The following is a 14,028-nucleotide window of genomic DNA, read 5'->3' as shown; positions in this document are numbered from 1 at the left end:
CCCCCGCTCCGAACGGGGCTCGCCGGGGGCCGGGCGGGTCCCAGAGCAGCTGCAGCCAGAGCCGCAGCCGCCCGCCAGCTCCCCCTCCCAGAACTGGGGGTGGGGGCGGGGGGTGGGTGCCTGCTCTAGCCGAGGTGATTTGGGGTGGTTTTTTGGCTTTTGATTTTTAATTGATTACATCTGTGCCCCTAGTTTCTCGCCTGTGAACTACAGTTTCCTTCTCTGCACCCCCGCCCGGAGACCTGCGCAGGGATCCCCGATTTATCGATGTTATCGCAGCCTTTCATTCATTTCCAGATCACGGGTGTGAGGCTGCGGAGGACTAGCAGGAGCAGAAATAGTTTGCTCCTTTATTGACCTTCTGCCTCCCTCCCCCCAGATCCAAGAGTGATTTTGAGAAAATGGCTTACGGATGGCCGCAGTTTGCACTTGTTACCATTCACTATAATAAATAGGTCGCTGGATTTTAAGTGGAGAGTCCATTTAAAGTTGTGGTTTCTCAAGCTATATTTGGGTCACATTTTAAAATCCCTTGTGAGTCAGTAGAGTATGTCTGTATCTCTAGGGCTGAGAGAACCTGACCGGTTATTACTCGAAAATATTGCAGTTATAGCAGTCCATAAAAGTACAAGAGGAAAAAAAAATCAAGGTCATTGTGGGTGGGTCATAAATCGTAGTGTAAAGTTACAGCCTAAAAGACGACTAAGGATAATTAAGCGCAGGTTAAAAAAGATGATGTGTCAGATGGATCGTCAGCCTAGGATGCTAATATGTATGTATTCTTAAAAAAAATTCACTACCTTCCTTGTGGTAAAAATAATAATAATAACGAATAATAATAGTCATCATTTGATGACTTCTTGGGATGTGCCTTCCTTGGCTTCTTGTGCGATATCTTGTTAAATGCTTCCATTCTTTTAGATTTTACTTATTTTACAGGTGAGATCCAGAGCAGTGTTTTATGTTGCTTTAGTTGTTCAGCCTCTTAAGGGCGAAAAGAGTTTTGAGAAAGAGATGCCGTGAAAAATCAATGGGAAGGAAAGAACCAAAGGAGATTTAGTGTAGTGGGAAGAAAAACTAGATTCTAGTCCCATTGCTGTCACAATCTAGCTGTAGGGTCATGGATAGGTCGGTGACCCGCCCTGTTTTCTCATCTATACAACTAAGGAGTTAGGCTAAATTCTTTAAGGCTCATTTTAGCTTTTCCATACCTATTTGGCATATGCTACACTTGTAATTAATTTAAAGCCCTTTAACAGGTTAAGAGCACATTTGAAACATATACCGGAAGAAGGATGAGGAAAATGATATCAAAATATAACTAAAAAATGTGTATTTCTATACTTTTGGAATAGTACTTGGTGTAGAATTCCTCATTTTGAATTCTTTCAAACCGTGGTGATTTCTGTTAAATGTAAAATACTTTAGACGCTGTAGTTGGAATAAATGAAATAGAGCATATTTTAAATAAAATGCTGGTAACCGTGTCACACTGCCTATCTCTAGGGGGTTTTATTTAATACGAGAAATGTAGGTATTTTAAAATGCACACATGTAACCATCAGCCTAATAAGTAGATTCTAGAGAAGTGATCAGTGTGTATCGTAAGATTTTTACTTATTTGCCCACTGCCTGATTTCTTAAATTCGTAGGGACTGATTCAGAACCTGTGGAAAAGTGCATGGATAGAATAATGCCACGTATTAGTGAAGAAACTAATTGAGAAGTCTAGTATTGTCTCCCTGGAGCTTTTTTTCTGGGATTGTAACTGAGCGTGAGTCAATACAGTCTTTTTCAGCGTAGAAGGCTACATCATGGTAGGATCAGTATTAATAGGTGTAACAGGGAAGGCAGAGGAAAAGCTGTTTTTATTACCAGGGAGTTTTCCCTAAGCTCAGTTTTACTTTTATATTAAGGCATGAAAGAATTTTATATTGCTTTATAAAATACTAGGGCTCAGATTCAATTTTTCAAGTGCACTAAATATAAATGGCATTTTAACATCTAGGAGAATAATCAGTGCACTTACAGCTCTTATTAAAGTTGAAAATGTTTGAAATATTTGTATCAGTGAAAAATACAGGTAAAAGACAAGAATAAATGGGAAAAAAACCAGTTTCTTTTGATGTCGTCAGCATAGTGACTTTTTTGGTTAAGAATCATGGGTAAATTGAATAAACCTAGTTATTCACAAATGTGGAGTAGCACTGCTGTCATGGGTAGCTGCCTCGCCAAAAAGATCTTAGGGTGACGGTAGTTTATTTATTTCCCTCTTTTGATGTACCCTAGGGAAAAGACATGACATTTTCAAAGTTGCTCTTCTGCCTTTTAGGCCTCCCTTTGCCCCGTGCTTTATCTTGTAGGTGGACTAACCTCCTGCCATTTAAGAGGCTGGCTAGGTATCTGCTGTCTTCATCACCTGTTGCCGCTTCCACAAAAGGGCAGGTCAGGTAAACATAGTATTTTGCCACGCGCCGATTAGTTTTATGTTAGGTCTAACTGTAACAGGCTCAAGTGTGATCTCAGCCAGGCTTCCGATTTTACGCCTTTTATCCATAATTATGGAACGAATAACTTTACCTACTGCAGGATTTTCAGTTTCAAGCAAGTAAGGAGTGATGGTTTCTTTTAGTATTACTGTTTCTAACTGCACCTGCTTTGGTAAAGCCGGTGTGAAGGGAATCTGATTTAGGTTTGTTTTTTTTCCAGTTTGTCTTGGTGGAGTGGGTAGTAGCGCTAGGTGGCTAGTTTCCTTTCCCCCTTGGAGGAATGTGTCAGGTTCATGTCCAGGAAACACCAGAGCCTCTTCATTTCTGGCTTTTACTTTATCTGTGTGCTGTGTTTGAAGCAAAGGTTATCTTCTGTCCCTACTCTACATTCACCCTTAGTTCTTCTCGCCTTTCCTGACCCTCTTCCTGCCCTCCTAAGTGAAGATTCCCCCATAGACATTTTATACTGACTGAAGCAGTATTTGGTATCTTTAATTCATATCATACCACACCTTCCAAGCTATTTTTACTTTCTGTTAGGGAATTCCGATGAATTGTGTCACTGCAGGGCAATATTTTTAATACAGGTATTAATTTACATTTATTTTTCACTCATGAAGCAGTTACACAGGAGCAATGGCTTATGTTCAGTTTTGCCTAGAATGTAGCGATTTAAGGACTCGTTCTAGAAGTGGCTTCTTGAAACCATTGCTGGTGCAGGTGTGTTCTGCTTTGACACTTCGCCCACCCACATTTTCAGAAAGTCTTCCTGGAGAACTCAGCATTGAGTCAAAATTCCCTACTTTAATTGTGCTTTCTTCATTAGTTTCTGAAATCAGGTCCTGATTTGCTCCCATGTTTTAGTCCTTAACTTACCAGCCCTTCTGCTTTTCCTTGAAAGATTTTGGTTTATAGGTTTTAGTTCAGTCCCTCTATTTTAGATCAAATCTCTATTTTTAGTTTTCTGCTTGAAGAGACCCCATGCCAACACGTGGAAATAAAACTTCCCTCTATGCTCATAGTATGATAGCAGCTGAAAGGCTGGGCTGTGGGAGGTTTCTCGTCCCTGACAAGTGTTCTCAGGCTTTAGTGTTAGAGGAAGTAGAGCTGGGGTATGGTTAAATTGTATCACGACTTTAAAGATAGGGACCCAGAAACATTGTTTGGTTCTGGAGGTTGCAGGACTAGAAGTAAAACTTACCTTTGTCTCTCTTCCTCTTCTATCTCCCACTCCCCTTTAAAGTTACTATTTTGGGAGTTGCTTTTCATTTATCAGGCAGTTTCTCATTTAAGCATGACAACAATTCCATGAGTTATTTTTATCACCATTTTACAGATGGCTAAACGGAAGCCTGAAAAGAAACGGCAGCTTGGAGGCTGTGTCATAATTTGAATGTGGCTCTCTTTTTCATATCCCCACAGGATTAATTTCCTACTCTGTTGAAATATAATGAATACCTATGTGATATTTTAAAAAATTGAATTACCCCCTTGGCTAATTATTAGAGACAGCTGTAGCCTGATGTATTTTTTAATTTTTTATAATTTATATATATATGTATATATTTAATGATTTATTTACTTATTTTGGAGAGAGAGAGAGAAAGAGCAGGAGCAAGGGGAGGGGCAGAGAGAGCGCAGAACCAGACTTGGGGCCTGTCCTAGGACCCTGAGATCATGACCTGAGCCAAAAATCAAGAGTCATACTGCCTAACCGTCTGAGCCACCCAGGTGCCCCTGTAGCTTGATATTTTAGGTAGAATTATTTATCTTGGCCAATTTCCAAAGTAGATAACATCAGAAGTTAAATATCTATGTAAATATGTTTAAAAGCATATAGTTGTAACTTCATCTTACAATATCCGTATATTAACCCGTTTTGGGAACTTTCTGTGGGAATTATTATTATTATTTTTTTTTGGTTTGCCTTGTGAATTTTTGATTGTATTCTTTCAGACATACCAATGTTAAAAATATTTAATGACCTTTTGTAGTTATGAAACTTTGGGATATTCTTTGTTATCCCGAGATTACATGGACTTTTAAGCCTAGCATTGTTTCTGTACCTCACAGGTGAGATTTGATTCCATGATGTCGGTGATGCTGCTGACTTAGGTAAAATGGTCATCCCATTGTGAATGCTATGGTACAGCGTAGCTCTAATAGCTGAAAATGTGAAGTAGGAGTTTTCCATGAGTCTAAGCCAGTGAGTGACGGGGGTTTGACTCATAGAGGTTTGACTTGGGCTATTACCTAATAATACTGACAGGAAGTGCTGTTTTGCTGAAACCTTAGGAAGCCACCCTGGAGTCATAGCCGTAGAGGCATTATTGACTTTGGCCGTGTCTCAGACATTTTGTTGTACCACATTTAATTCTGCTTGCGATTTTTTTCTAGAAGAAGATGAATTCATTCATTCGCTATTAGAGGAGCAGCTCCTCTACTTTGTCATTCCATATTTTGTCTCTAAAAAATCAAAGGTGCAGGCAAGGAAAGCACGCTAAATTGGCTTAGAAAGTTAGAGTAGAAACAAATCATATTTGACAAGCTAACAGTCCTGGCCATAGAAAAATTGATGCTAGGAGAAAATACAGTTTAAAAAGTCTATAAGGGGGGGGGGGCGCCTGGGTGGCACAGTGGTTGGGCGTCTGCCTTCGGCTCAGGGCGTGATCCTGTGTTATGGGATCGAGCCCCACATCAGGCTCCTCTGCTATGAGCCTGCTTCTTCCTCTCCCACTCCCCCTGCTTGTGTTCCCTCTCTCTCTGGCTGTCTCTATCTCTGTCGAATAAATAAATAAAATCTTTAATAAAAAAAAGTCTATAAGGGGAATGGAAGTGTAATGCTAATGATTTTGATATATTTCTCACATCCTCCGTATGTAATACTTTCCTTTTGCTGTGGTAAGCAGTATGCTTAAGAAACTCGCAACTTGTCCTTCATTTCCTGTCTTGGAGAATGATACCACCCTTCACGTGGTCCCTAAGCCAAAAACCTATAGTCTGCCCTTTGCTTCCAATTGATCACCAAGTCCTGTCAGTTTTTCTCATCAAATTCTTAATCTGCCCCTTTCCAGCATGTGTCCTATCCTAAGTATTCCTTCTTTATGCCTGCTCCCCCACATTCCCCTTACAAGTCACCGCTGTTTTGGCCTTCCCACGTGCTCTCATTTCTCACCTGGGTAAGCAGTAAGCCTGGCTTATTTTATGTAGTCAGTTTTGGAGCTTTATCCATCCACCCAAGTCCATCCTTCACAGTGTTGCTGTTCTTTCCAAAATGTGAACTTCATCATGGCATTCTTCTGCCTAAAATCCTGCAGTGGTTTCCCACTGTGTTCATTGCAAAGTCCAGACTCAGCGTGGTTTAACAGTGTTTTTTGCTCTTAGATCACTCATTTCTTGTGCGTCAAGAAATCCCTTTAGTGGGCTGTGACCAACATTATATAATTTTATTAAAATGAACTAGGATAAAATAGAATAACAGTATCACGGTACATCCCACGTAGTAAGGGCAAATATTTCATTAAACTTTTTCAATTATATATTTCATTTAATGAGTATAAAGCATTCTCATGTCATGTATTTCTGTACGTACTGGTAATGTTACGAAATATATTTCTTACAGGTAAGCTCAAAAGGGTTAAACATGTTTTACCCCATTCTTCCCTATGCAATGACTGTAGTCATCTTGGTCTACTTAGGTTTTCTCAGCCTGCTTCTATACTTTGGCTTCTTTCGGTCCCTTTTCAGAAGAGCCTCCATTCTTTGACAAGCTATTTCACAGGTTTCACTCTTTCCAGAAACCTTTTCCCATTGGCAACTCACCACAGAAATAACCTTTTGTACTACAACCTAGTATGCACATAAATACTCCCATAACTGAAAAAAGTTCCATGAGCCAATACCCTTCCAATATGAGATGCGTTCCTGCTGTCTTGCCCTCTGTGTCACCTTGTCTACAAAGTATTGATCTGGTCTGTTTACTAGTCTGTCTTCCCTGAGGATGGGGCCCATCTCTTTTTTATCTGTATCCTGTGCATAATAATTAACATAATAGGTGTTAATTGAATTCATAAAATACTGAATAGGTGTATGTGTGTTATCTAGAACTCTTTACAGTATTATTGTTTAAGCTTGAACTGTAGAAACTAACTCTTATGGTTGATTCTCTTTATGGTTCATAACTCAAGGATAGCTTTTTTCCTTAAAACATTTTAAACTAAAACTTGCTTCTATTTTAAACTCTTTAGTTTATGTTTATCAGTTGTGATTGGATAGTTCCAGCCTCACATCTTGATAGACATTACATTGCATTTTGTTTCATCAGTGATCTCAGAATCTGTTGTCATTTTGTGATTTGTGGTCAGGAAGTTTGATGAAGCCCAAATGTTGGACACACAATACTAATTTGATTTTATGGGAACTGGGTGGTTTCAAAAGAGAGAACTTTCCTGTGTAATGATAATCAAATGCAGATTTTGGGGGGATGAGGTAGGATATGAAAACAAAATCAGGTAGAGTTGAGTCATCTTATTTTTGAATTTAAAACTTTTGTAATTGACATTTTCACAATATTTAGTGGCTTACAATTTTTATCTTTGTAAGAGATCATTATTTGTTAAACCATTAATAGATTCTCATGGAGAACTGTTATTGAGGAGAGATCCATTTGTTGGGATGTAATTAAAAAAGGAATGAATCAAGATAAAACCTCTAAATGCAAGCACCAGAAAAATTACAACACATCTTGGTGAATTTGCAAGTGGTAAGTCTACATTTAATTTTACGTGGGAATATGTTTCTGTATTATTTGGCATAGTGTCCTTAAAGTCTTATTTTTAGATGCACTAAACAATTATTCATTTGCAAGAAAAGGTAATTGTAGTTACACTATGTTTATTTAAAATTTTTCATATTAAATATTAACTAGATATTTTCTTAAATAAGAAATTTCTTTTTCCATAGAGAAAAGTAATCTGAGTAATATGAATTTCAGAAACACAAATCTGATATGACTTTACAGCTGATGCTGCTATACTGCATTTTAAAAAATATTAGTTTTAAAAGCACTTAATATTAGGGTAATAAATATAGTGATAAGGAGAGCTTAAATTAAATACCTTGTGTACAAGGTTGAAGTGTCTAATCAGAACCCCTGGGCAATCTTTATTTTTCAGTTGGTTGAAAAGAACTTGAAGTACATATGTTTATTAATAAAACTAGAAGAACACATAATCCATACATGAAATGTGAAAGCTTTCTTTCTCACTGCTCTGTCCTTCCTCAGCCCAGTGATAACCACTAGTGTTAACAGTTCGATCGATATGTTTTCTTCTATACTTTTTTCCTGTACATATATTGAAATTATTTATATGTATTTTTTTAACAAAAAAAAGATCATGTTATACAAACTTTTCTGTAATTTGCTTTCCCCTCCAGCATTTAATTATGAAAAATTGTAAACAGAAGAGTTGAAAAAAATTTGATGGTGTAACATCTGAATACCTATCACCTAGATTCTACAACTAATATTTTAGTAAACTTCAGCACGTGCGCATCCATCTCTCTGTCCATCCATCAGTCCACTTTATTTTTTTTGGATCCATTTCATAGTAAATTGCAGACATCAGTACATTTCCTCTTTCCGCCCCGCCCTAGTACTTCAGCCTACATATCATTAACTAGAGTTCAATGTTGGTTTATAGGGTTTTTTAAAAGGTCAATTTACATACCATGATGAAATGCACCATTCTTCAGTGTACATTTGCTGACTTTTGACAAATTCGCAACCTGTGTGTCTCAAACTCCCACCTAGATAGAGATCTTTATGAGGGAACCAGAGTGTTCCCTTATACCTTTTCCTAGTCTCTCATTATCTTCCTCTCCTCCAGGAAACCACTGTTAAGCTTTTTCTCATAACCTCCTTTCTTTCATTCAACACTATGTGTGGGTAGCCATATGCAGATCTAGATCTACCTCCCTTCCTTTCCTTCCTTCCCTTCCTTCCCTTCCTTCCCTTCCTTCCCTTCCTTCCCTTCCTTCCCTTCCTTCCCTTCCTTCCCTTCCTTCCCTTCCTTCCCTTCCTTCCCTTCCTTCCTTCTTCCTTCCTTCCTTCCTTCCTTCCTTCCTTCCTTCCTTCCTTCTTTTTAATTGCAGTAGCTTGGAAATAACTCTACACCTTGGATGTCTCATAATTTATTTGATCATTCCCCTCCCTCTTCATGAACATTGATGTTGTGCCCAGTTTTTACAATTACAAAAAGCACTGTGTGGAACACCATGAATGTATATGTACCTTTACGCTCTAATGAGTACTTTGGTAGCTCTTACTAGAGATAAAACTGCTGGGTCAAAGAGTTTGACTTTTTAATAGATACCGCTACGCTGTCCTCTAGAGATGATTGTATCAGTTTACATGCATAGCAGTAATGGTTGAGAGTGTCTTTTTCTCCATGCTTTCTCATCACTGGATAATCATCTGTCTTTCTAAAATTTTGTGAATATAAAGGATGAAAAAACATACCTAGTTATTTCACATTTTCCTAATCAGTAATGATTAGCCATTAATGTTTTTTTCTTTGTGAATTGCTTCTCTGTATTTACTTTGTATGCCTCTTACCATATGTCGTAATGTTTTTTAAAAGGGTTACTTTGTCTTTTAACTTTGGTGCATTTTAGGCTTCAGAAATTTTAACCTTTTTACGGTCTTGTTTGTGAAGGTCTTCCTCATTTCGAGATAAAACCATTTGCTATTTTCTTGCACTGGTTTTGCTTTGTATTTGGAACGTTGAAGAGGAAAATCACTGTGAACTGAGGAGGCAGAAAAAATTTCATCTGGAGAGTGAGAATCAAATTGACCTTGAAGTATGAATTGAATTTAAATAGAGTAAGGAAAATGATAGGGGCATTTCAGATAGGAGGAATGAGAGAGGGAATATTTTTTTCATATTCATGGAGCATTCATAAGACCACTGGCTGAGGTGGAGAGGCATATAAAACTGTAAGTTTAGAGAGAACATTTGGCTAGATTTCTTGAGAATTATCTTGGCTAATTTTTATCATTTTCTAAAATCTGCATTTTGATGGTACAGTTTTCCGTCCTGTAATAGTTTTCATCCCTTTCTTTTCGTAGTGATTCGAGTATTCTTCCTGAGGAAAATACATGGTAAAATTTAGTGGCCTAAAAAGGCAAGAAAGGAAAGGTGGTTTCCTCCTAGAATAGTTTGGACATCATAAATATTTATGAGGTCTAGTTTATTAGAGTTGAATTATAATATCTTTAAAAAAAAAGTTGGTGCGGTAGTAATTTACATCGTTCATGAGGTTAGTCACAGCACTCTAGTAGTTACCGGATAGCAATCTTCAAAAATGTGGAAGTACCAGTATGTCCACTAGTCACATCAAAGTTTGAGCGATGAGCTCACCCTTTAATATACAAATTAGCATGTTAGAATCTCTGGCTAATGAAAGTATTTTCCAAACGCCACCCTTAAGACCGAGTAGCAGCACTGTGTTCAGCTTGGTTGTGGTTCGGGATGTGTAATAGTTTCTGTTCCGCCGTAAGCCACGCCTGGCGGATATTAACTGAGTGGAGTGACCCTACAAGTTTACCAGTTACGTGTTTCTGGTTGTAATCTGATTTGGAGCGCGTAGAAGACTACTGTTGGCTTCTCTGCAATCTAGCTGTAAAGCTTATGTGGCACTAATTTTCACTCATCAGGTATTTAAAAAACAATTCAACATCTTATTTATTCATTGTTTTATTTTTCTACTCGCTGCTTGCTCTTCCTTGGGATGCTCGCTCTTTTAGAGCTTGTTGTCTGTGTATGCTTGCGTGCAGGAAAATCGGGCACCCTTAACTGTACTTTGCAGTATCTAGTATTTTCCGTTGTCGGGCGTCTCCTGAGAAAAACTTGGTATTCTCCGGTGGAGGGGAAGACACATAGAGCTCAAAAACATGAACGAGTGTTTGATAATTCTGCTGCTTGTTTTGCTGGCTTGTATGCTCTTCTGTTTCTAATATTAATAAATTCAGAAATAAGTAATGAAATCACTCTGTTCTCTGTGATGATTGGAATTCATAGTCTGTTTTTCAGTCCTGACTGGAACGGAAACATTACAAGAAAGAAGGTACATGAAGTGAATAATATTGAACATGTTGAGAGACAGAGCCTTCTGTCATTCCTTTTGGCACTTGATGGTTGGCAAGAATGTAAAAATAAACATTCTTTTTAATGTTTCTCATTTTAGCTCTGTAGACAGCTTCTCATTTGTATTTGAGCTCCTTTAGTTTTTAAAACAATGATACCCAGTCAATTAAATGGCATACTTTATCCTCTGTGACTTTCCTCACTTTAATGATACTGATAGGTCTTTTAATTTTCTAATTAAAAGGTAATGAAGTTCAGCTTTTACTTTTTTAAAGGCCTAGGCGCTATTTAGACCATATCTGATTTAAACAGTTGGGTAGTGTTGCATTTGAGTTCGTGCCTTTTTTTTCCTGCTGCTCCAGTATTTGCATGTTCTAAGGATGATAGGATCAGGGTATTACTTTAAAATCAGCTAATTCTAAATCTTTGGTCCTTTTATCTTTGTTCCCGTAGCTTTGTAGCTTTAAAGAACATTGGCAAGGCCTCTAAAGGATGGGGACCCTGAGGCTCTCCAACTGATGATAGTAAGGAATAGAAGATGGAAATCTGGGAGTCATTCTTGACTCTTTCCTCTGTAACCCCTAATATCCAGTCAATTAGTAAAACCTCCTGGTTTGATTGTAACTATTTCCTCAGTTGATCTCCTCTCCAAACGTAATTTTGGCTTTTGTCTTTCCTTAGCCTAACTGATCTTTAATTTTGTCCTTGACACCAGAGCTTCAATACTTTATTTAAAGTATAAACCTCATTATGTTAACTTCCTGCGTCAGTAGCTTTCCAACGCCTAAGAATGAAGTCTTAGCATTCTAACATGGCATCTTTGGGTCTTTCATGACGTAGCCCCTTATTTCTCACCCCTCACTCTCCACTGCAAGCTTTATGACATGTGATGGCAATTTGTCATACCTCCTACAACTTTTACTCTTGTATACCTCCTTTTCTTCTTTCTGCTTGCAGTATTGTTGTCACTTTTCTTTGCTTGGATGACTTTTACCCATCTTTTAAAGCTGAACTCAGATTTCACAACCTACAAGAAGTCTTGCCCTAATTTAACTAGTCCCCATCCTCCATGCCTCTGGTGACATCTTGTCTCCATCTCTGGAACTTAACATGTTGTATTAAACCCATTTTTCTGACTCTCTTCCCCAGTGGACTGTTAATTACTTTAAGCAAAGACCACATCTCATTCATCATTGTATCTGTAATAACTGGTATGTTGTGGTGGCTCCAAGAATAAATTCGTTGAACTGAGTTCAACTCATTGCACTAACATCGAAGTCTTAGGGAAGCTTTTGGATCAGTGGTTTCTAGATACCAGTCAGCTCTATCAGAGACACCTGGGGAACATTTTAAAACATTTTATTGGTTTTTGAGCTTTTACTCCATAAAGAGTTATGATTCAATAGATCTGAAATGGGGCCTGGGAATAAGTATTTTTAAAAAGCTCCTCAGTTGATTGTGGTTTGCTTACAGGTTTGAGAAACACTGTCCTAGTTTATTACTGTATAATTCCATTGTATTTTATGTAAAAGGTGCCCCCTTGACCTATAGAGTAATTTCCTGTTTAAGTCTTATAAATTTTATCTACTAAGGTAGGCATATATTTCAAATCACACTAAATATAGATGTATCAACTTTAAGTGTTTCACTGGGAGGTCGATTGTCATTTTGTTAACACTCATATGAAAAAAGCCCCATTTAAACAGGAGTCTTCTTGAATTGATAGTAGTAAGATTAGCTGGGCTTCGTTCTGTGAATTTAAATATTTTTGGCAATTTGTGATTACTTTCTGCTTTGTATTATAATTTTTCAAAATGATTGTTGAGGCATCATATTGTGGTTTAAAATTAAAATAAATCACACAAATCTTAGTGCGCAGCACAGTAATTTTTACATATGTGTCCACCCATGAAACATCACCCAGGTCAAGATATAGAACAATTCTAGCCCCTCAAAGTTTCCCTTATGTCCTTTTGTAGTTAGTAAACACCCCTCCCACCACAAGAGGACAACTGTTTTGACTTGTATGACCATCAGTTAGTCTAATGATTAAAACTACTAAAAAATTTTGTACATATCTTTTGATATGTGTCTCATTTCTCTTGGGTTTACGCATGGAATTGCTAGGTTAAGGACAGACTTGTGTTTAGCTTCAGAAGCTATTGCCAGTTTATCCTCTGTGATAGCAATTCATAGTAAAAGTTGAAATTAAATTATTTGAAGCTTACGATGAAATTTGAATATCCTGAAACTTCTCTTTGTTTTCCAATGTGTTTCATTTTGTCAAAAATATACACAGAAAACTCAGTGTCATTTTATAGTTGCCAGCAATGTGGTTCTGTTTTAGTCAAATAATTTTTTCTATGTAAGTAATTTTTTTCTTTGTTACCTCTCCCTAGGACCGCCTTTCCTGTGGGTTGGCACGCAGTTGTAGGACTGCAAAATGGGTCTCCGGATTCACTTTGTTGTTGACCCACATGGTTGGTGCTGCATGGGTTTGATTGTCTTTGTCTGGTTATACAATATTGTTTTAATTCCCAAAATTGTCCTCTTTCCTCACTATGAAGAAGGACATATTCCAGGCATATTAATAATAAGTAAGTTTCTGATCTTTATTTCTTTATATAATTAGTTTTTTCATTGTGAATATTTTTGGAGTATAGTATCACTATGATAACCTTTCTTTTAATAGCGCTATTAATATTAAGTTACTTACCAAATTATGGAAGTTGTAAAAAAGACTGGCTTTTGTAGATTTTGCAGGGTTGGGTAAATGTGATATCTCCATATCTAACTCTGCAAAATATATGCAGGTCATTTTGTTTAAATTGCAGCTGGCAGGGGAGTGCTATTTTGTGTGTGTCTGTGTGTATTTTTAATGTTTCTATTATGTACTCATTTCAAACACAGAGGGAGTTTTAAGAATGAAGATGATATCCATTACTGATAAATGAGAATTTCATGATACAGAAATTATTGATTATGATGTTGATTATGATAACACTTTGAGCTTCTGGATAATTATTTTCTGCTGTAATTCATTTGGTGATGGCTTGCTCATGATTAAAGAATGGGGTTGAAATGATACATTTTGCACGTACATGGCATTTATAGTTTCCTTGTACATTGTGTCACTTTGGCCTCATAGGTGCCATGGGAAATATAATCTCTGTTACACAAGTGATAAAACTGACCAGTACCATGGAGTCAGTCCTGGAGTTAGCACTCAAACTGAGTTTCCTACTACTGGTGCAGGGCCTTCCCCCTCCCCCGCCAAATGCCTATTTTTTTTATTCATTGAAAAGGTAGAATTATAATGAAATCTATTTTTCCTTACTGTTATTTTTCTAGTTATTCTTTTAAAAACTCAAAATGTCTAGGTTATTTTCACA

General features: G+C 37.4%; 1 protein-coding gene across 5 annotated transcripts in view; it reads left to right on the top strand.

The window, feature by feature from the left end:
- The window catches only part of ZDHHC21 (zinc finger DHHC-type palmitoyltransferase 21), a 59,040-nt gene that overhangs the window by 245 nt on the left and 44,767 nt on the right, over positions 1 to 14,028 (top strand). For 2 of the 5 annotated variants that reach the window (XM_040631449.1, XM_008689838.2), the window contains exons 1-3: positions 2,210 to 2,450; positions 7,120 to 7,251; positions 13,036 to 13,233. In XM_040631449.1, coding sequence (XP_040487383.1) covers positions 13,080 to 13,233 — 154 coding nt within the window. In that variant the 5' untranslated portion in view covers positions 2,210 to 2,450; positions 7,120 to 7,251; positions 13,036 to 13,079. Of the gene's footprint in view, positions 1 to 2,209; positions 2,451 to 7,119; positions 7,252 to 13,035; positions 13,234 to 14,028 lie in introns of those variants that run through there. The other 3 variants (XM_008689837.2, XM_008689836.2, XM_040631448.1) reach the window with 3 other exon arrangements.

Source organism: Ursus maritimus, unplaced genomic scaffold, assembly GCF_017311325.1.
Source record: "Ursus maritimus isolate PB19 unplaced genomic scaffold, ASM1731132v1 scaffold_17, whole genome shotgun sequence".
NCBI lineage: Eukaryota > Metazoa > Chordata > Mammalia > Carnivora > Ursidae > Ursus > Ursus maritimus.
This window is presented reverse-complemented; position numbering and strand designations above follow the sequence as displayed.